The 20,658-nt window shown below is 49.1% G+C and overlaps 1 protein-coding gene across 8 annotated transcripts in view; it reads right to left on the bottom strand.

Annotated features, from left to right (window-relative positions):
- C2CD2L (C2CD2 like) overlaps nucleotides 1–20,107 on the bottom strand; it is a 32,014-nt gene extending 11,907 nt beyond the window's left edge. For 5 of the 8 annotated variants that reach the window (XM_030538532.1, XM_030538536.1, XM_030538534.1 and 2 more), the window contains exons 1-11: nucleotides 19,377–19,717; nucleotides 13,046–13,141; nucleotides 11,756–11,875; nucleotides 10,357–10,467; nucleotides 9,307–9,423; nucleotides 7,410–7,524; nucleotides 7,076–7,199; nucleotides 6,558–6,622; nucleotides 5,749–5,876; nucleotides 4,929–5,100; nucleotides 3,711–3,812 (exon numbers count right to left, since the gene is read on the bottom strand). In XM_030538532.1, the coding sequence (XP_030394392.1) occupies nucleotides 3,711–3,812; nucleotides 4,929–5,100; nucleotides 5,749–5,876; nucleotides 6,558–6,622; nucleotides 7,076–7,199; nucleotides 7,410–7,524; nucleotides 9,307–9,423; nucleotides 10,357–10,467; nucleotides 11,756–11,875; nucleotides 13,046–13,141; nucleotides 19,377–19,694 (1,468 nt within the window). In that variant the 5' untranslated portion in view covers nucleotides 19,695–19,717. Of the gene's footprint in view, nucleotides 1–3,710; nucleotides 3,813–4,928; nucleotides 5,101–5,748; nucleotides 5,877–6,557; nucleotides 6,623–7,075; nucleotides 7,200–7,409; nucleotides 7,525–9,306; nucleotides 9,424–10,356; nucleotides 10,468–11,755; nucleotides 11,876–13,045; nucleotides 13,142–14,943; nucleotides 17,017–19,376 lie in introns of those variants that run through there. The other 3 variants (XM_030538529.1, XM_030538530.1, XM_030538537.1) reach the window with 3 other exon arrangements.
- Nucleotides 20,108–20,658: the final 551 nt, after the last annotated feature.

Here is a 20,658-nt window from a genome sequence, read left to right as displayed (position 1 = left end):
CCGCCAGGTAAGCTGTGGAGCGCCCTGGAGTAGCACAATTATGGCGGTGAATACAGGTCCCTGCCAACCTGCCACCTCTTCAGTTCTTCTTGCTTGATACCCCAACAGAGGGGAGGCAAATGAGTCTTGGAATAAACACGTTCTTTGAGAAGGTTCTTAGGAGCCGGCAATTGTCTCGCCGAGCCTTGGCCTTGGGTAAAGGAGGAGAGGCCTTTTTCTATTACTCCTACCCCACCTCCTGTTATAGTCTTGCCTCGGCCAAGAGGGGTAAAAGCAAGGCAGGAGCTGAGGCTTAAAATGCTTCCTTTGCGGGGCCGTCTCATGAAACCCCAAGGACTTTAAGGTTGCTCTAGAAAGGGGTGGGCAAACTATGTCCCACAGGCTGGATCCGGCACGTCAGCTGTTTTAAGCTGGTCCTCAAGCTCCTGCCGGGGAGAGGAGTCCGGGGCTTGCCCTGCTCCGGTGCTGTGGTGCTCCAGCTGGGGAGCAGGGTTGGGGGGGTGCTCCATGTGGCTCCCAGAAGTGGCAGCATGGCCCCACTTCAGCTCCTACATGTAGGGGTAGCCAGGGGGCTCCACTCTGCACGCTGCCGCCGCCCGCACAACTCCCATTGTCCGGGAACTGCGGCCAGTTGGAACTGTAGGGGTGGTGTCTATGGACAGGGCAGTGCGCAGAGCCGCCTAGCCGAGGCTCCGCTTAGGAGCCGGAGTGGGGACATGGCCGCTGCTTCTGGGAGCCACTTGAAGTAAGCACTATTTGAAGCCTGCACCCCATAGCCTCTCCCTGTGCCCCAACCCCCTGCCCCAGCACTGATTCCCCTCCTGCCCTCCAAACCCTTTGATCCCAGCTCAGAGCACCCTCATGCACCCCAAATCCTGCACTCCCAGCTGGAACCTGCACCCCTTCCTGCACCCCAACCCCCTGGCCCAGCCCTGATTTTCCTCCTGCCCTCCGAACCCCTTGGTCCCAGCCTGGAGCACCCTCCTACACCCCAAATCCTCATCCCCAGGCCCACTCCAGAGACTGCACCCCCATCCGGAGCCCCCATCCCACCCCCCCACTCCTTCACCTGGAGCCCCTTCCCGCACCCTGAACTCCTCATTGAACAAGGAGTTTCAAGAGTTAAAACTATAGCAGCTAAGAACCGCCTGCCCATTAGTGATTTGAAGCTGGAGCCCCTTGGTGAAATAGACCTTATGGCTGAAGAGATCCAGCTTCTTTTCCTCTTTTTAGATAGACTTTGGAGTGGGGCCCTGGTGACCCTGCCTTTCCTTGGCGATGGCCACATCCATGACCAGTGTGCCCAGCTGAGGGTGGGTGAAAAGGTATTCGTACCCTTTAGAGGGTACAAAGTACTTCCTCTCTACCCTTTTAGCCGTGGGATAAATGGAAACAGGCGTGTGCCAGAGGGTCTTGGTAGTGTTGTGGATGGTCTTGATCAATGGCAAGGCCATCCTGGAAGGACCTTCTGGCATCAGAATGTCCACCATAGGGTCCATTTCTTCTGAGACCTCCTCTGCTTGCAGGTCAAGATTGGGGACTATTCTTCTGAGCAGCTCCTGATGAGCTCTATTGGCCAAAGCCAGAAAAGAGACAGACAAGGCTGCTACTGCTTTGTCCGGGGAGGAGGATGAAGCAGCCCTCATCGGCATGGAGTCCTCCTGACCTTCCAATTCATGGAGGTCCTCTCGTGCAGGTACTTCCTGTGCAGTGGCAGACGCGATGCTGGACGCAAACTTGGTGCTGAGTTTGGTGCTGGCCCAGGCGCTGGTCTTGGAACCCCTGGGAGGTTCCCTCACCATAGAGGCAGACGGCGGTCCCCATCTATCTGAGGTGACCAAAAGGGACCTAGAGCTTGGTCCCTGGGCTTGATGATACACCCATGAGGTCACCGAGTGGGTGCCTGTCACCATAGTGGCCAGGGCATCATCAAAAGTTGCTAGGTCTCGTTATGCCTGGAGCGACGAGACCGGTGCTGACTGCATCTGGAGACATATGACTCTGGCTCAGAGTCTGATCTCAGGCTCCACGGCAGTGGCATGTGGGACAGTGCTGGTGATCAGTGCTGAGGTGAGGATGGCCAGCTCTGCCGGCGCCGGGGAGTGCTGGGTTGCCATCTCTATGAGGCCCAACTCCCCGATTTGGCTCTCCTGTCCCAGGGAGTCCAACGGGGGGAAGCTCCTAAAAATCTTACACTTGTAGGTGTGGTGGACTTCCCCCAAGCACTTTAGGCAGGAGTCGTAAGGATCTCCCTGGGCATAGATTTCTGGCAAGACCTGCAGGATTTGAAGCCTTGAGACCAAGGCAAGCCCCAGTCCCCAGAGGGGAGTAGAAAAATAGGGGATGAGGGGTAACTCCCAACAGAAACTTATCTAAGAACTAACTAACTATATAGGATACAAGAACAACTGTTCGCTAGGAGAAGAGCTTGCTCGAGGCAAGAAAACAAAGCAGCTCCAATGATTGTCACTGGTGCATCTGAAGAAGTGAGGTTTTTTACCCACGAAAGCTTATGCTCAAATAAATCTGTTCGTCTTTAAGGTACCACCGGACTCCTTGTTGTTTTTGTGGATACAGACTAGCACAGCTACCCCCTGATACTGGTGGTAAGAAGGAACTGAAGAGGCGATGGGTTGGCAGGGACCTATATTCACCGCCATAAGGGTGCCACTCCAGGGCGCCCCACAGCCAACCCGATGGGTAGTGCTAGGGGGAAAACCTTCCGACGATTGTGCACGTGGTGCACACACACCTACTTTTAATTGACATGAGCAATCACTTGAAGAAAACAAAGTTTGCAAGAGTCAAGCAGAAGTCAGGCCTGGTTACAAAAAATGCCTATTTGCAAGTTCACAGAACCTGGCAGAAACAGGGCTAGTACTGCAAAAACCACAAGCACTTCTTGGCACTAAGTATTCACGTAAACACATTCCACAAGGTTAGTGCCAGAACACCCCAATACCACAATATGGTGTAAACACATTCCCCAAAGATGGTACAGGGACACACTGGCTCTCTTAAAGATAAGGTCAGGACAACAGCAGCGATGGACAGAGATGTTTTGATCTAACCAACATGTACAAGGTAATGGGTGGTAACTAACCAAGTCAGAAGGGTAATAGGTAACTTGTCTGTATCAGTGTATAAAGAGGGAGTCCTAGAAGGGGTGTCTTTGTGGGGCTGAGGAGGGAGAATTGCAAGTCCCGCCACTCACTGAGCTAGTCCATTGTAACGGAAATACATGCATTAGTGGTCCTGTAGAGTCTATGGGATACTAGGACTGTGCTTCGTCAACAATAAACCTGGCTGAACGTCTTTCCTACAGAACAGGGTCTCTCTCTTTTTTGACAGTTCAATTGAGATCTGCAGTGTCAGCTCTCTGCGCAGAGCTGGGACAGCATGTACTCATGCAGCCCAAAATTGACAACAAGGAGTAGAGGGTTGGGTTTTTAACTAATCCACTCTTCCCCTTAGAAAAACTCAGGAAATTTGCTTCAATGATCATGAACAATTCCAAGTCCGGAATGTAGAACCATATGGAACATTCTAATCCAAGAGGCTCCTCCTGCAGTGGGTACAGTGGGACCACGAGGATGAGCTGCATTTGGCCACTGCTGATGAGTCTCATCGACTCAATCCCCAGCTTCCACTGTGAAGGAGGAGAGAGCTCCTTTGCTCCAGATTAAGATCTCGGTTTCTTGTGCACTTACAGCTGTTGCTGGCTAAGGCAGTGCTGGGACAACTGCTCTCTGAAAGCCTTGTCGTCATCTTTTCTGTCACTTCCACTTTGGATGGGGACCTCGAAGGTGAATCTAGACTCAAAAAGGAAAGAGGCACAAAGTTAAGATGACGATGAAGTGAAGGATCTGGGCCAAAGCTGAGGTCACCTGTCTTTTGAGAAGGATGAAATGAACTCGCCATTTCCCCATACAGACACAAGGAGGTGAACTCTTTGGGGGACTCCATTGGACCCCTTACATCCAAGGGGACTTGTTTACCAAAACACACACTGAGATAGGTGATCGTCACCAGAGATGGGGCAAACGTAGCAGCCCAAACACTGGACCTGGCATACCCTGCTTCCTCACCCCATCCCAGGAAATATTTTTAAACAGTGACACCAGGGGAGCAAACTGTAGATCTCCTCTTCACTCCACCTGGAACCCCACCCAAGAAATGTGCCAAGAAAAGGGATTCTTACCATCCCACAGCAGGGTGGAAGGGGATTTGGGTCTGTAAAATAATAATATGTAGCACTCTGTGCTGACAAATTAACCTCCCAAATACATGCATTCAGTATTATCCTCATTTTACTGACAAGGAAATTGAAGCAGAGAGGGGGAAGTGATTTGACTGAAGGCATACCAAAAGCCAAAAAACGGAGAAGGGATTAAAACCCACATCTCCAGACAGCCTTTATCATGTGTGGTTTAAGAGGCTTATTTTACATTTGCCTCCCCAGTGTTAGCAAAGTGCCAACAGCGTCCTCCAAGGGTACAGTGAGATTTCCCATGTGTCCCTAGCCTCTGCTTGCCAGAAGCTGGGAATGGGTGACAGGGGCTGGATCACTTGATTCCCTGTTCTGTTCATTCCCTGCGGGGCACCCGACATTGGCCGCTGTCAGAAGACAGGATACTGGGCTAGATGGACCTTTGGTCTGACCCAGTATGGCCGTTCTTAAGTAGCTTGTAGGAAGTGAAATAGCAGTGTTACCACCACCATCTCCACTTGTGATGCCAACAGCAACCCTTCTTTCCTGCTGCAAAAGGAGCAGATTGCAGGGATTGCTGGATCTGACTGCAACAAAAATTTAGCTTCTTACCACAGAGCTAGCCTGGCATGATAAGAGTTTAACTTCATGTTGATAAAGCAAACACCGGCCAAGTCTTAGACACCTGACTCTGTATGAAGTCCTAATCAGTCCTTACCCAGCTTACAGTCCACCTTGGGTCTGGACTGGACGGTGGTGACAGTGGTCACAATGGTGCCATTAGGCATGATGGTACGGTCCATTTCAATTTTTTTGGTGGGAGTGATGCTGGTGCGCAGCGATGTGGCATACTGGGGATTCGGGGACAAAGGAGACTCGTGGTAGAGCAGCTTCAAAGAGAAGAGGAAGCAAATAAGTCACGGAGAGTCTCTCTCTGATGACATCCCACGGGAGAAAGGCTGTAAAGGCCTGACTTCCGCTCACATGGTAAGAGTACTCGGCGTGTGAGCTTGCACAGAGCAGCAATTTGTGACCCCAGAGCTTTAGACTGCTCTTGGGTTACTAACTGAGAGGCACAGCCCACTATCCCTTTCCCACCCAACCACCCACTGCATCTTTTCCCTAATCCCCAGTCACACAAGCAGCTTCCAAGCCTCGTCTTTTATCTGCTAAGCCTACAGTGTCGAAATCAGAGAGTGAACCTGGATCCGATTGCTGTGCACTGAATGTCCTAACTAACATCACTATCAGGGAAGTGGTAGCTGCATAAGCAGCTACATCAGGCCAGAAAGACATATGCCCTTTGTTATATCACACTGTCCTCGAACCAGGAAGGCCAGCCATACACCATCCATTACCACCACTCTTTCAGTCAGCTGTAGGGAAGCTAGAGAGTAAAAGGGAAGGCAACACCATTCTTCACTCTAGAAACTTCGTTTGCTGCCACTGTATCATTCCCAGATCCTGAATTCCAGTTTCTGTGGAGTGGCCTGTCATCTAGACAACACTTCCCAGCTATTCATAGGTCATATGTTTACCTCCAGTGTAAGGGTAGCCGCAGGAGTCAGCAGCTGTCCAGCTCCTGGACTCAGGGAATAGACCAGCCTCCCAGATGGCTGTTTGGTGCAGGAGTCAAGTGAAACAGCAGTATATCCCAGAAGCACATCTGTGAGAGGGAGAACAAACTCAGGCCAGAAACCCCCAAAAGCCCCATTTGCTTTTGGGGACCTAACTCCATGTCCCCACGAGGCAGCCTCAGAGTTGCAGTAGCTCCTGAATCACAGGAGGGCTCAATGGGGCCTTATGCTTGTACTATGCCACAAACCAATTGAGAGTCTGCTCATTCTGTGAAAATAAGGTGGAGTTTTGCAAGTTCCTTCAAACTCAGGTCCTGCGACTAGTGCATAGCTTAGTGCAACTGATTTGAAATCCAGCTGCTCTCTGTAATGCTCATACCCCTCTTCCCCTTTCAGCTAGAGCATGCAATGGCTTGGGGGTGTCTGGGCATCTGAAGGGCGAAAAGGAAAGCATCTTGCCCAAAAATATAGGTTTGAAGATGTCAAACCTCAGAACTACAGTAAGTGTTTTTCATGAAGTCAAAAGTCCAGTTTGGGTTGGTATGTGAACAGTCCCTGCCGAATTTGCAACCTGAACATCGTGGCATTGCACTAAGACACTCTGTTTTCAATATGTGGGTTTTATGAACTGACCAGCCTTTTTCCAAGGAGAAGATTTCATGATCCTTTCACTTGTAAAGATCTCAGGGGCTGTTGTAACACCAGGAATGACTCTTCAATCCTGTGATTTTGAGCCTTACTGGATCCTGTTTATGGCTGATCATACTCACTCTCCCCACCACTGCTGTTCCCCAGTACTCTCAGCTTCAACTCTTTGCTTCGTGGCCCCAGCTCCCTGTCAAGATAGAAACAGAAGGATTGGCGCTCGGCACACGTCAAAAGACTTCCATCCAAGAACTCTCTTCCTCTACTGACCCTATTCCTCACCCACCTCCACCTCTTCACAGGGCCCAGAATTTAGTGCACTTTTTTGTGTGAGTGATGATAGAAGAGAGCTCCTGCTCCAAATGTGAGGTGCGATTGCACAGCTGCTAAGAACACAAGGGGAGGTGGAGCAGCAGTGGTACAATCAGAAGTGATATTATATGGATTGGGGTGCACTAGGAAAACAGCATGGGTACTCAGGATGGGAAGAGCAGGGATAGGAACACTAATTTCTGCCAATACAAAGGAATTTGCATCTAGGATAGTTGGCATCTGACACATACCCATCCCTAATGAACCCCAAAGACCTGGCACACTGGCTGCAGCCCTCCCTTAGCTGAAAAAGCAAACACCGGCTCCTTACAGCATGAGCTCCTCATTCCACTCCACTGCTGCTGCAGCGCTGGAGATGCTTGCTCTCGCTGGCTTTGTCCATTTCTGCTGCAAAGGACTGTCTAGCTCGGCTACACAGCATAGCTTCCCACCTCCTGGGATAGAGAGAACGGATCAGAGGAAACGGAAATGAGGACCAGAGGATTGGAATTCTACAGAGTGAATTATTACGATATTGCTCAGCACGCTGTCATCCCTCCAGCCCAAATCCTGAAGACCATCAGAGCAAAGTGTCTTTTCATCCTCTGAAGTCAAACACACTCACGCCCCCTCTCCTGAAGGTTGTCTGGTTTCTCCCTTCTTACCTCCTTCCTTTTCACAGTTCAAGTTGAGCACCTGCATATGCCGGAGAAGCAACTTGGACACTGTAGAGGCCACTATATTAGATGAGGACTCTTGGGACAGTTTTTCACAGGACATCTGAGGAACAAAATGGGAGGTAGACAGATCAACCATGCCCAAATGAAACACCCTCACTAATCCCTTTCCCCAACCAGCAGATTGGAGTAAGGGGCCACAGCAGGCCAGACAGGAACATTAAAAGAGAGGACATAGCCCAGTGAGAAGGAGGAGGCTGAATAACCTCAATCAACGAAATACAGTGCTGACGGTTATGATATGCATCCCTGATTGCCCTGTGGCAATTCATGGTATCTGGCATGAATAGAGGAGAGAAGCCACTTATGAACCTGAGCTGGTCCCACAGCCTATTAACCTGTGGAGGAGTCTGTGCAGGGAAGTGACTATGGGAGCACCATTGCTTAAGACATTGTAAAGCAAACAGAGGAACTGACTATAGGGAACAAATCTGCACTGCCTATGGACGAGGGGTGAAATAAGTCAGACATGCTATTAGATTGTTAATTTCTGTTTCTGTGTGGTCTCTTCTGCACTCACCTGCACATCCAGTCCCCACTCTTGAGCCCAGATTCCATTTCCTCCTTTGACATTCTAATACAAGGGCCATATCTGGGTATGGAAATTGTATGGCAGGCTATGAATGCTCACGAAATTGAGGTTGGGGTGTGGGAGGGGGTGAGGGCTCTGGCTGGGGCTGTGGGCTCCAGGATGGGGCCAGAAATTAGGAATTCAGGATGCAGGATGGGGCTCCAGGCTGTGGTGAGGGTTTAGGGTGTAGGAAGGTGCTCCGGGCAGGGACCAAGGGGTTCAGAGGGAAGGAGGGGGATCAGGGCTGGGTCAAGGGGTTGGAGCACAGGGCGTAGGGGTAAGGGCTCCAGCTGTGAGTGCAGGCTCCGGGCGAGGCTGGGGATGAGAGTTGGGGTATAGAAGGGTGCTCCGGGCTGGGATCAAGGGGTTTGGATGGTGGGCGGGGAGCAGGATTGGGGCACAGAGTGGCGGCTCAGGGGTGCAGGCTCCAGGGCAGTGCTTACTTCAAACGGCTCCCAGAAGCAGTGGCATGCCCCCACTCTGGCTCCTATATGGTGGCACAGCCAGGCGGCCCTGCTGCGCGCTGCCCCATCCACAGGCAGAGCTCGCATTGGCTGTGGTTCCCGGCCACTGGGAGCTTCAGGGATGGTGCACGGAGTGAGGGCAGCATGTGGAGCAGAGCACCCTGGCTGCACCTCCACGTAGGAGCCAGAGGGGGGACATGCTGCTGCTTCCGGGACCCTTGCAGAGCACCCCCCTGACCCTGTTCCACCACTGGAGCTCCAGAGCAGGGCAAGCCCCCGACTCTGCTCCCCAGCAGGAGATCATGGGCCCAATTAAAATGACTGGCAGGCCGGATGCGCCCCATGGGCTGTAGTTTGCCCATACCTGCTATTATAGATATCTCTGAGCCTGCCAGCAATCCTCCTCAATTCCCACTGCTTTCAAGGCATATGGGGAAAAGAAAAAAGGATTACTAGACATCAGACCAATTTTCTTATCTAGTCTGGTTTCCCATCTCAAAGTGGCCAGCACCTACTATTCCAGAAGAAGGCAGAAAAAGCCTATAATAGACAGGTATGGATTTAACCCACAGGGGAAGTTTCTTCCTAATTCCTGGCAGTTAATAGCCATTTTATGTCCTGAAAAATTAGTTAACAGCCATGTAGTTTTAATCTCAGTGGTATAATGGTGAGTATTACCCTCCCCAAAACACATCTAACGCTTTTTGATTCTTGCCATGCTCTCAACCTCGGTAATCTTGTTGCAGTGACTTCCACAGGCTAATCAGGCTGAAAACAAGGAGAGCCTTACCATATTACTACCAGCAGTCCATGCCTTCAGATTCACCATCATGGCAGGCTGGGTGCTGATAACTGAGTCCTCAATCAGGTCCTTTATGGTGGACAGATCCACTTTCCCATCATTCTTCTTCCCAACAAACCAAAATGAAGAAGACCCCCCAAAAAACCACAAACAAGTTACTGGAACAGTTTCCTCCAAAGAAGATAATTTGCTGTCCTGATTTCTCATCAAAGCCATTAAAGTGGCCCCAGTCCACCTCCCACAGAGTCATATTCAGCCCATTCCATTTGTCTATTTTGCATTCCCTCTAGGGTTCCTAAAAAGGGTTAAACCAGGTGTGTCACTCACAGCTTACGTACATAGTACAGCTTATATACACAGTGTACATACACATACATCCACACTCTCACACTGTTTCAACACAAATGAGTTAAGGACAAGTGCCTGCAATTTCCCTAAGAGCTGCAGTCACTCCAAATCATGACAATAGTCATTAAAGCTTCCCACACCATCACAAGTGAGAGAGACAGATGGGTGACCAACCTGTTGCGCTTTGGAATAGCAGTTGGATTGCTACACTGAGTCAGAAAGAAGAAGCCGGGGGAAGCCAGATACTCTATATACACACACACCACACAATTACGACTTATGGGATTGGAGAGACTGAACAGGAAATGCTGCAGGGCACATTTGTGCCAGAATCCACTTCATTAAGCGGTTAATATTGTGGATTGTGCCTGCACTAACTTTTTTCAGGAACTCTCCTACTGTAGCAGCTCCACCACTGGTAGCAATGCTTGGAGAACTAGCACCTTGTCTACATTAGTGCTTCCACTGTCTCAGCCATTGGTGGTGCTGCACCAATGCTAATTCAAGAGTAGAAGATCCCACCCCTTACCCTTTAATCAATCGTTCAAAAGATACTAATACAAACAAGGCTATAGAGAAGAAAGGCTGAGAGCTCCTCGCCTTTCCCAAGTAACAGCCCAGTACTGGGTTCAGCCCACCATGCCTGTTCTCAGCCCCAGCCCCACTTCTTCCCTCCTCCAGTTTGCTCACTTCACGGGGCTGAAGTTTCGGAACAACTGAAAGGTTCAAGTCTGGTCTGTTCTTGAATGTCCATGACACCAGCAGGCCCTCATTCTGCAGCTCCTCCAAACGGATCTCCACCTGGCTCAGGCCAAAAGAGGACCATTAAGAATCAACTTGTTATTAGATGCCCTATTCATTGATTCGGGATTAAATCACCGACAGGGCCTCATGAAACTTAGTATGGTGAAAGGGCAAAGAGGACCATCACAAATCAATCTGTGCCAAATACTTTGTAAACAGAGGGCTTGCTTATGGTATGCCAGCATGATATCCAGACTTCAGAGAGGTGAGAACCATCCCAGAAAACCTCACAGTCACAAAGAAAGATATGTAATAGCCATCCTGATTTCTCACCTCTATGTGAAGCACAGAGACTGGTGAGAGGAGAACAAGACTATAACATGTCTCATTATTTCACAGATTGAACAGAAAGCCTGGCAGGTGACACACAATGAAGAACAAATTGGCTATTAATACAGGACCTCCACTCAGACCAATCAACCAACCATTGCCAGTTCTGACCGTGGACATTTACAGTAATAACTTTTTAGGAGGAACTGGACTGAGAACCAACTGGGCCACCAAACAGCCTGGAAATGGGCAAATACAGCCTGGGCTGGATTTGAACCTGTAACTTCAATGCAGAAGGCTCCACTGCTCCATTCCCCAAACCCATTGAGCAACACAGTCTCAGTGAAAATGCATTTCCAACAATGCTTTCTTCAGAAGAGGCCCAGACCTCGGAATCTTTCAAGAAGGATCAAACAACAACTCAGCAGGAAGCTATTGGAAGTTATGTTTCTTTTAAATTTACTTGGGATTAAAAGGGCTGTTCTCTGGGAAAACTTTGAAGATACCCAATAAATGAAACATTCAAAAGGGAGAAAACTTCTTATGAGTGAAGTAAGGAACCCAGGATCAACAGAGCTAAACACACAGTTTCCCAATTATGCATTTCTTTTCAGACAGACAAGAAAATCCTTTGTTTATAACACAGATGGGTCACAGAGCTCTTTCATATTTTGCAGTAGAGCCTGACTATGTGGACTCCATGCTTCCAGTCCAGCCTGGCAAAAAACAGCGTCTTACAAAAACACAAATAGGCCATTATCATGCCTCAGAAATCCAGTCACTGGATTTTGTTATGCCTACATAGACTGGGTCTATAGCAAGTTTCATAGCATGATTCTCAGACTGCAGCTCCCTCAACACACAGCTCAGGGAAATTCTGCTAACCTCACAGTTTTGACAGGAGGATTGTTAACATGACTCTCATGCCAGCCCTTCCCCTCCTCCTGCAGACTGGAAGAATGGTTAAGGGACAGGGAAAGAGGAAGTCTTTAATCCATCGATTTGGCACTATTACCTGGGCCTGCAGCAGAGCTAAGGTGACATGATAGGTATCCATGGCAACAGCAGCTGGAGACTGCTGAGTGACAGAGACTGGGAACTTCACAGCATCAGCTGACAGATGGCAGTGCAACACCTAGACAAAAGAGAAAAGAGTCTGCAGCAGCCTTCCTGGGAGAATTGGGTTGAATGGGAAATGCCTGTGCAGACCAGCAGCCAGTTAAAGAAGGGCTTATTGGGAGCCAATTGGGGCCCAGATTGGAGACATCCAAGCAGGGCTCAGCTTGGCCCTATATAAGGGCTGCCTAGGAGAGTAGCAGGTCATCTGTCTCCAGAGCAGAAGACCAGCACCGCGGACAGAGCAGTGCTGGGCAGGCTCAGGGGGAGAATAGTAGGGCTCCGGCCCAATACCTGCCAGACTGCAGGCCCTGATAGAAAGGGCCTAGAGGGTGCGAGGGGCCAGAGGGAAAGTGGCCCAGGGGCAGTTGGACAAGGGGAGACAAGGAGAGCAGAGAGGTTTCTACTAAAGGGTCCCTGGGTTGAAACCCAGAGTAGTGAGTGGGCCTGGGTCCCCTCTTTCCCCTTCTACTGCACCTGGCCATGCAGTAGGGTGGCTGAAACCAATGCAACTGGCCCTTGAGACAAGGGGCTAGACTTTGGAGGTTGTGATTGGCCACTGAGTGACGCGGGCTCAGACGCCAACCAAGGGCAGACAACAGGCGGGACACCACCAGGAGAGGGTGCTCCACTGGACTGAGCTAATTGCCAGAGATAAACAGCAGGAGGCGCTGGGTGGTGAGGCCCAACCTTGTCATACGTGGTGACAGAAGTCAGAGGAATGCAAATACTCATGACTGGAGAGGAGTGTCAAGGGGTGCTTACGGTGTGACCATAGTTACCTCAATTATTTGCTGCTTAAGTCTTTGATGTACTCTTATTGAATCTCCTCAGTTTTACAAGGTCCCCTCTGTTTTGAATTGTAAGGCCTTGATGTTGAGAGTCCAATAGCACTGATCAGAGCCAAGAATAGTGCAAGATACAAGCCCTGTGTCAATTTCCTCAGCCAGCTCTGTCAACTCCTGACCTGCAACCCCACTACTATCCCAGACTGGAGCTTGCCCCTAGAGCTATTCCAGTACTGAGTGACCACCCTTCTCCTAACTCTGACATCTCAACCCTGGCCTGCAGCGCCATTCCCCCATGCATTGTCCCAGACTTAAAGGCCAAGATAATCCTTGTAGAATATACACTACCACTCAGTGAAAAGATACAGAGCACAACAAAACGCAAAATGGCAGTGTCTTACCATACTGTGGTCTGCCTGGTCTGTGCAAGTCACGTGACTTATATTCACCGCTGGTGGAAGCTGAGGACTCTCTTCAAACGTGATTTGGATTGAACTCTGGGGTAAGAGAATCTTGTTAGTCCCCAAACAAGGTTAATTTATCTAAAAGCCATTTCAAGGAGAGGCCTCCAGAACTGCCACATGGCAGCCATGGGACAGCTGTGAGAGTGCAGAGCAGCATCCACACAAGACAAGTGGGTAACAGTGAGAGTAGGCACATTCAGAATGAGTAAGAGGAAAGCCTTCCTTGCATGGCATGGAGCTGGCTTGTGAAATTGCAAGCCTGAGGGGGCCCTGGTAGATTTAAACAAGGGCTGGAGGATTCCGTGACAAATAATATCTGTAGCTATGCCAGCATCATGCTGACGGGTACAAGTTCACCACTGCAGGTTCAGATAGGAATTACTACCCAGTCGTGCACACAGCATAGGAAGAGGAACTCCCTCTGGAGAGCATACAAAGGCTTTGTTTATGAACAGCTCCTTATGCAGTCAGCCCTAGGGTGTTATGTTATAAAAGGACCATAAAAGGATCACACAGGCATTATCCGTTCAACACAGATCTCAGCAGGGATGGAAATTATAGCAACCCCTGATATCTGAACCCAACCATCCATAGCTGTTGCATCCCCAAAACCAGTATTTCAGAACAGTGTCTGGCAACCCAGTCTCAGCTACAAAGTTACCTCACACAGTTCTCCTTGGGGCCAGAGACACTTCAGAATCCCAAAACATCTTACATGTCAAAGTGGCTTTCAAGAAATAGCATCACCAAGAGCATCTGCTCAGTTCTTTGCTTGTTACCCCATAAACTCACTAAGGGCAGCAGCAAAGATTTTTTAGGGAAAGAGAGAAACAAAAAACTGATAGGAGCTGCATTCACACTAGGAGGGTTTCGGTCAAAGCACTAAGACAGACAGGTTCCAAGTGGCAGAGGGCAGAGAGAAATGAGCCCCCTGAATACACAAATCATGTGAAAGAAACCTGTGTCAAAGACAGAGGGACCACAATGACAGAGATGGCCATGTCAGGTCATGTGGGGGGTTGTGGCTGATGCCAATTTGCTTTAATAATTTGGTTTTGGGGCCAAATTATTTCAAGCTGGGTTTGAGTCTACCTGCCCCCTGCATCAATTCTAGTTTAGTTGCCTATCTTCAGATTTGGAGAAGTAGGGGTGCGGGGAAGGCTCTAATAAAGCTTTACGTTCATGAACCCAGTTCATTTAATGCAGATGACACTCCAACCACAAGGGAGAACTCTGTGAAATATGGAGGAGAAGACAAGTGGTGGTGGGGTCCAGTACTGAGAAAAAATGGGCACCACTCCCAGAGTTTTTGCCTCCAGGTGGCTGTAGGCAAGTACCTCCCTCTCCACAGCTGCAACCTGTTTCTGGGAAGCATGCTGTCACACAAGCACAGCTGCTAGACCTGTATTTCCATTCTGAAATATACCCTCAGGATGTCTGACATCTCACCACATTGAGTAAATATGGCAGCTACCACCTTCAAGTTCTGCTTCCCCTCTATTTCAGTCCCTCAAGCTATGGCACCCCCAGCTTGCTGCAGAAGAGGGGACTCTGGACCTTAATTTCTGTCCTCTCAGGAGAAACCTGAGCATCCCTGTCCTTGCATTTGTTTTTGCCACTCAGAAAGATGCCTCACTTTGATTTCCATCCACAGCCAGTCTGGGGGTGAGAGAGGTGAGCTGCTCTGTGCTTTTGGAGTGATCCCCCTCTCTGGGTCTGCAGAGATGACTACGGTTGAGGAGAGGACAGATAGAAAGCAAGATGCCTAGACCTGTGCTTCTATTTCACAGCACAGCAGATAAAACACTGGGCATTACAGTGTCATGGCAGCTCACCTGCTGGGAGGCAAGTTCAGATGCTGCTCCTTAGCAGAGGTCAGTATGAGGCTGGACATGTCTCCCTTATAAGGGGAATGAAAAAACGGAGAGAGTATAAGAGCCAAACTGCAGCTTTTCCTGCAGCTTCAGAAAAAAAAAAATGATTCCAGCTGCAGCTACCTAATCATGATGTGATCTCCAGACTCAGCAGAATCTCACCAACTATAAAGGTCCCTGAGCATGGGCCAAATGCTCCCCAAGTTCCAATCTGCAGACCATTTGCTACAATAGTCCTGGGATCTCAGGCAAAATTCTGCCAATGTTCCTCCATCCTGACCCAGAGTCCCACTGCTCTTTCAGTCATGGGCTCCTGTCCTAACCGGGAGCTGCCCTGCAATTCCAGCTTGAAGTTCATCCAACCAAGAGCCATAGCTGTGATGCAAATGGACAATCTGAAACATGAACAAGTGTTTAAGACAAGAAGTGAAAAAGTAATTTTTGCTTGAGACCTATTTTGAACCAAAGTGTCAGGAGGTGAAAAGCTGGTGCTTTAACCCTTTTGCAACATGGAGGTCTTTTGGTGTCCCCTCTTCCACCCTTTGTCTCTGTTTAGCTAATCCCCCCTCACATCAAAACACCTCTTTGACAGGGGTAGTCCATCCTTTTAAAGGCAGTAGGGTGTAGAGGCATCCCACTCCTGTCCCATGGTATGGCCCCTTTAATGTGAGGTACCCAAGGATCCACGAGCAGGAGTCTTGTAGAGTTAGTCTGGGAAAGAGAGTTGTATATAGTCTGCCTATTCCCTCAAAACAGACACACACATTAGCCGGAGAAGGCTGTATCCCTGCCGACCCCTCAGAGCCTGGGGACTAATTGGAGAAGCAGTCCTGCTGGAGGAAAGCTACAAGAGGAGCCCTGGGGGCCTCTGCACCAAGGAGGGTGCTGCTTGACAGACAATCCCCAGCCCAAAAGGAAGGTCTGGGAAGACCCCTAAACCTAAAGGGAGGAGGCCAGGCATTTTTAGTTACATTTCTTCAGGTATCTTACAAGATAAAAAACAATGCTGAAAACATCAAAACATACAATTCCCCCAAGAGATAATATCTTCTCTGTCACCCTTTGGATATAGCATTATATGACAGGCCGTGCAACCACATCAGGAATCCACAACACAGCAACAGAATGGATATCCACACCAGGTACTTGCATCCTTTGTGATGCAGAGTCCAAATCCCCAGTAGGGCAGTTAATGGGCACGAACACATTGCTTTAAGTCTGTTAACCTTTATAAAATGCTTTTTACCATCTCTTCTGGGGCACTGCTGGGTTAAATATATTATTTTTAACACTCCTTACCTAGTAACACTTGAGATTATTAAAACAAAGAATTTTTAGTCATGCTGCTTGTTTAGGTTCTGTGTTTCTTTTAGCTTGGACAAGGCAAGCAAGAGTAGTAGTAGCAGCGAGTGAGTTTTCCTTGCCTGTGGCTGTGCATCACTGCACTAAAAAGTGCAATGTTTAGATTAAGAAGTAACTCCATTGAAAGAGTATTGAGTAAATATTTCCTGATTTTTTTTTCCAAAGTGTTTCTATTCAACTTAGCATTTGTGAAAAGTTAGACTTCACAAACTCTGCATTTGGATAGCAACTTTGACAACATCTTGTGTGGTTAGGCTGAGAGAGACTTTCATCTTATTCCTTATTTCATAACATTGCTTTCTTATTCATTCCATTTTGCTTCTTGTCCAGGTTAAACCCTACTTCAGCTACATAAACTGTGGAAGGCAGTCGGTACGGAGTTTGGTAGCCCTATTCGGCTAACTGTTACTGTCTGGATAACAAAGTCATTTTAATCACTTCCTGTAACATTTCCTCCATGACAAGATATGCCACATTTGTGTAGTCCTGATATACTGTATACATAAATAATAAGCTAAAACATATACAAAGTCTATAGTCAGCCTCATTATCCTATCAAGAGATTGTCTTTCTGAACACTGAATTTGTGTGTTTCACTTTGTATTTGAAAAATCAGTGGTATATTACTGTAATTTTATATGTAAATGAGAGATTACAAGACAAGTGTTTCTTCCTGTGCTGTGCAGGATTTGCTACATTCAATGTTACTGACTAACTTGGCCCCCCCACCACCCGGTCTGTTTTGTGTATATCAGTAGATTAATCACCTGAGATCAACACTGAAGCAAGTGAATTAATAACAGAATTAAAGGGGAAAGTTACTTGCTTTATGCTATGGAAAATAAGTATGGAAACATGCGAGTTTAGGCCTCAAACCTCCACTGATCAGGCTACACTTCCACACAGCATAGTTATGCATTATCCTTTCAAATGCAATCAGCAACATCATGGGGCTTTCCCCTTGTATAAAACATTCCCACCCTCCCCAAAAATACACACAAATTTTATATCAATCTTCTCCTCTCATTGAGGTAAGCAAAGTCCTGGATGTGACAAAGATAATAAATTCCTCAATCTCCTTTTCTGGCATGCACATTACTTTAAACTAGCCTTCAGGGAATTTTGTCTCAGGCCATGTCTACATCTAAAATTTTGCAGCGCTGGTTGTTACAGCTGTATTAGTACAGCTGTATAGGGCCAGCGCTGCAGAGTGGCCACACTTACAGCAACGAGCGCTGCAAGTGGTGTTAGATGTGGCCACACTGCAGCGCTGTTGGGCGGCTTCAAGGGGGGTTCCGGGAACGTGAGAGCAAACCGGGAAAGGCGACCAGCTTCGCCGCGGTTTGCTCTCGCGTTCCCGGAGCCACCCAGCAAACCGCAGGGAAGGAGACCTGCTTGCTCGGTGTTCCGGGAACGAGAGAGCAAACCGGGGAAGGAGACCAGCTTCGCCGCGGTTTGCTCTCGCGTTCCCGGAGCCACCCAGCAAACCGCAGGGAAGGAGACCTGCTTGCTCGGGGTTCCGGGAACGAGAGAGCAAACCGGGAAAGGAGACCAGCTTGATTACCAGAGGCTTCCTCCTTCCACGGAGGTCAAGAAAAGCGCTGGTAAGTGTCTACATTGGATTACCAGCGCTGGATCACCAGCGCTGGATCCTCTACACCCGAGACAAAACGGGAGTACGGCCAGTGCTGCAAACAGGGAGTTGCAGCGCTGGTGATGCCCTGCAGATGTGGACACTCTCAAAGTTGCAGCGCTGTAACTCCCTCACCAGCGCTGCAACTTTCTGATGTAGACAAGCCCTCAGTCTTTTAGAAGCCTATAGCAACATCTTAACACTCCAGAAAGGCCACGAACCTTTCCACCACAGCAGGCAACCTCAAATACTGGACCCACTATACCTGTACTCTCTTTGGGTGCAGGATGGAAGTCATCACCTTGTAGGTACTGTGGGATGGGACATTTGTTTCCATGAGAAATCAATTAGGAATATTCTGTTCTAGTATTATGCAACCCTAAGGATTAGAGATTAAAGTGAACATTGGCCAGGAAATTCAGAAGTTAAGATTACTGTGGAAGCCTTCTAGTGCAATGTCAGATAGTTTTACATTACCTAGAGTTGGGGGCTAGAAAAATAGTTTTACAAAACTTACTGTTAAATAGAAATCTTGACTATTTTTAGAACAAAAATAGTTTATATTTAAGTATTCTTAAATGCTTGCAGTACTTACAACCACTGCATTGTAGTATTAGGCTACTGCATGAAAGCCAGAAAATGAAATTATCCAGTCTATTATCATTGTTCCAGATAAGCAAAAGGTAGAACGTAAAAACAGACATATTAAGGGTAAAAATTCTCATTTTTAAAGTATGCTCAATTTTAGTAATTATGGGCATTAGTAGGAAAGTGACTATTGTATATTATTTTAGTCTAACATATCCCACTACATTTAACAGATTACATACAATACCACAAAAAACTTCATATATGCCAGTGGTCAGATGTCCCGCAAGGAAGAGACCTAGCACAACGTGGGATGATCTGAAAGATCTTTTCCATATTTAACTTCCACTACAGTGATTGTGAGAACTTTACTTTCCATTTCTGGTTTCAGTGCATTTACATTTTCAGTAGTAACACTGCATGATTAAGGACAAGCCAAGACCCCAGCTCCCCATGTCCCAGTTTACTCAGGCTACAGAAGGGTCCACCCCCTGTGTCCATTCAAACACTATTTGGACAGGAGTCAGGGAAATCCACAGCAATTTCTGTTCTCCAGAGCACTTTCAAGTTAATCTGAGAAGGGATGAAAGCCCCCACCCCTTTAATTTCACTTGCCACTGTATAGGCAACCCTGATTTTGTTCTTGGGGGGACAATTTCATCAAAGCTGGGGGAGGAAGAGAATGGGATTAGCTATTAGCAGCTATTCAAGTGGCATTTCTGTGAGGTGCCCAAACACCCGACCCCCTAATCCAGTTGGAGTTACTGCCCCAGGCCCGGCTCCGGACCAGCACCCACTCCCTGCCTCTTACCCCGTGCCTGCAGGCCTGCTCGTTGAGAGCTCGCACCCAAGCTCGCTGCCAGTTCTCCCGGAAGGATCTGAAGGCAAACAGCGAGGCAAGGAGCCCTCTGGCCCCCGCTACCGCCTCCTCGGGAGCTCCGTCCCGGGCCACCCGCAGCCTCAGTAAGGACTTCCAGATGCCTGCTTCCCTTAGAGCTCCTCCCGAGGTCTCCGGCTTTCCCCGGCCGCTCCACACGCCCCGGGAATACTGCAACAGCCAGGCCGAGACGGTGAGCAGGGAGGCGGCGAAGAGGAGCACCAGAGCCGCCCAGCCCAGCTCCAGCTCCATGGTGCTCTCTGCTCAAGGAACTTCGGGAAGGCCGATAAGGGTTTCACGGGGGTCCGGGAGGCATGTCTGGGGGAAGGGAGCCGCCCGGGGCCTCACCCCGAGCTCCGGCAGTTGTACGGGAGCATCTCCAGGGCCGGGGCCTGCCCAAATCTCAGTCGCTACTCCAGGGATAACCACTGATTTCCCGGGAAAAGGGCGGAAGGACGCTACCGGTCTCCCTTGTGATACGGAGTGGTTGTGGCTTCCGGTCTCTCCCCAGCTCCTCCACTCGCTACATTGTATCTGCTCCGCGTTCCACACTGGCCGAGCTGACGTTGCGCGGTTCCATATACTCCCCGGTCTGCACTCTTCCCGGGGCTGCTTCTCCGGGGCGGAACCGAGCTTGTGCCAGGGAAAAGCCAAGCGGGGCTGCGTGCGCAGAGCTAATCCTGACACAGGATCGAGGGCGCCCCGCCTCCTGCTGGGCTGGCCCCTTCAAGGCGCCGCTCCGCCTCTTCCAGAGGAAACGAGAATTGTCTTCGCTCTGAGCTCGCTCACTGACCCCACGGAGAGCACGGACCCCGGTCTCTGCTGCTGCAATACCAGCAGGTGCCTCCAGCCCGGTTTGTTTTTGTTGTTGCGAAACTGCTAAACCAGCCATTCACTCATCTGAGGCCAAATGAGAAAGAAGCCTGTCCCTGACAGGCTCTCGCAGTCCCTCCAGCACGGGAGAGGCAGAGAAGGGCGGCTGGGTGTCACTGTCTCAACTGATGTATTTGAATAATCTGGAATTGGTACAAGTGGGAGCACACGGGCAAGAAGACAGTCCCCTTTCTCTGGGAGCTTCAGATATTGGCATGTTGGATGCTGGTAGGCACACTTGAGTATCACTGTGTTACACAGGTGGTGAAACTGAAGTGCGGAGATGGGGAAGAGCTCAAATTCATACAGGTAGTGGTACTGTGGTAGTGAGAGAAATAAGATT

This window comes from Gopherus evgoodei, chromosome 19, assembly GCF_007399415.2.
Source record: "Gopherus evgoodei ecotype Sinaloan lineage chromosome 19, rGopEvg1_v1.p, whole genome shotgun sequence".
In the NCBI taxonomy this organism is placed as follows: domain Eukaryota; kingdom Metazoa; phylum Chordata; order Testudines; family Testudinidae; genus Gopherus; species Gopherus evgoodei.
The sequence above is the reverse complement of the archived record's forward strand: the minus strand, read 5'-3'. Positions and strand labels throughout refer to the sequence as shown.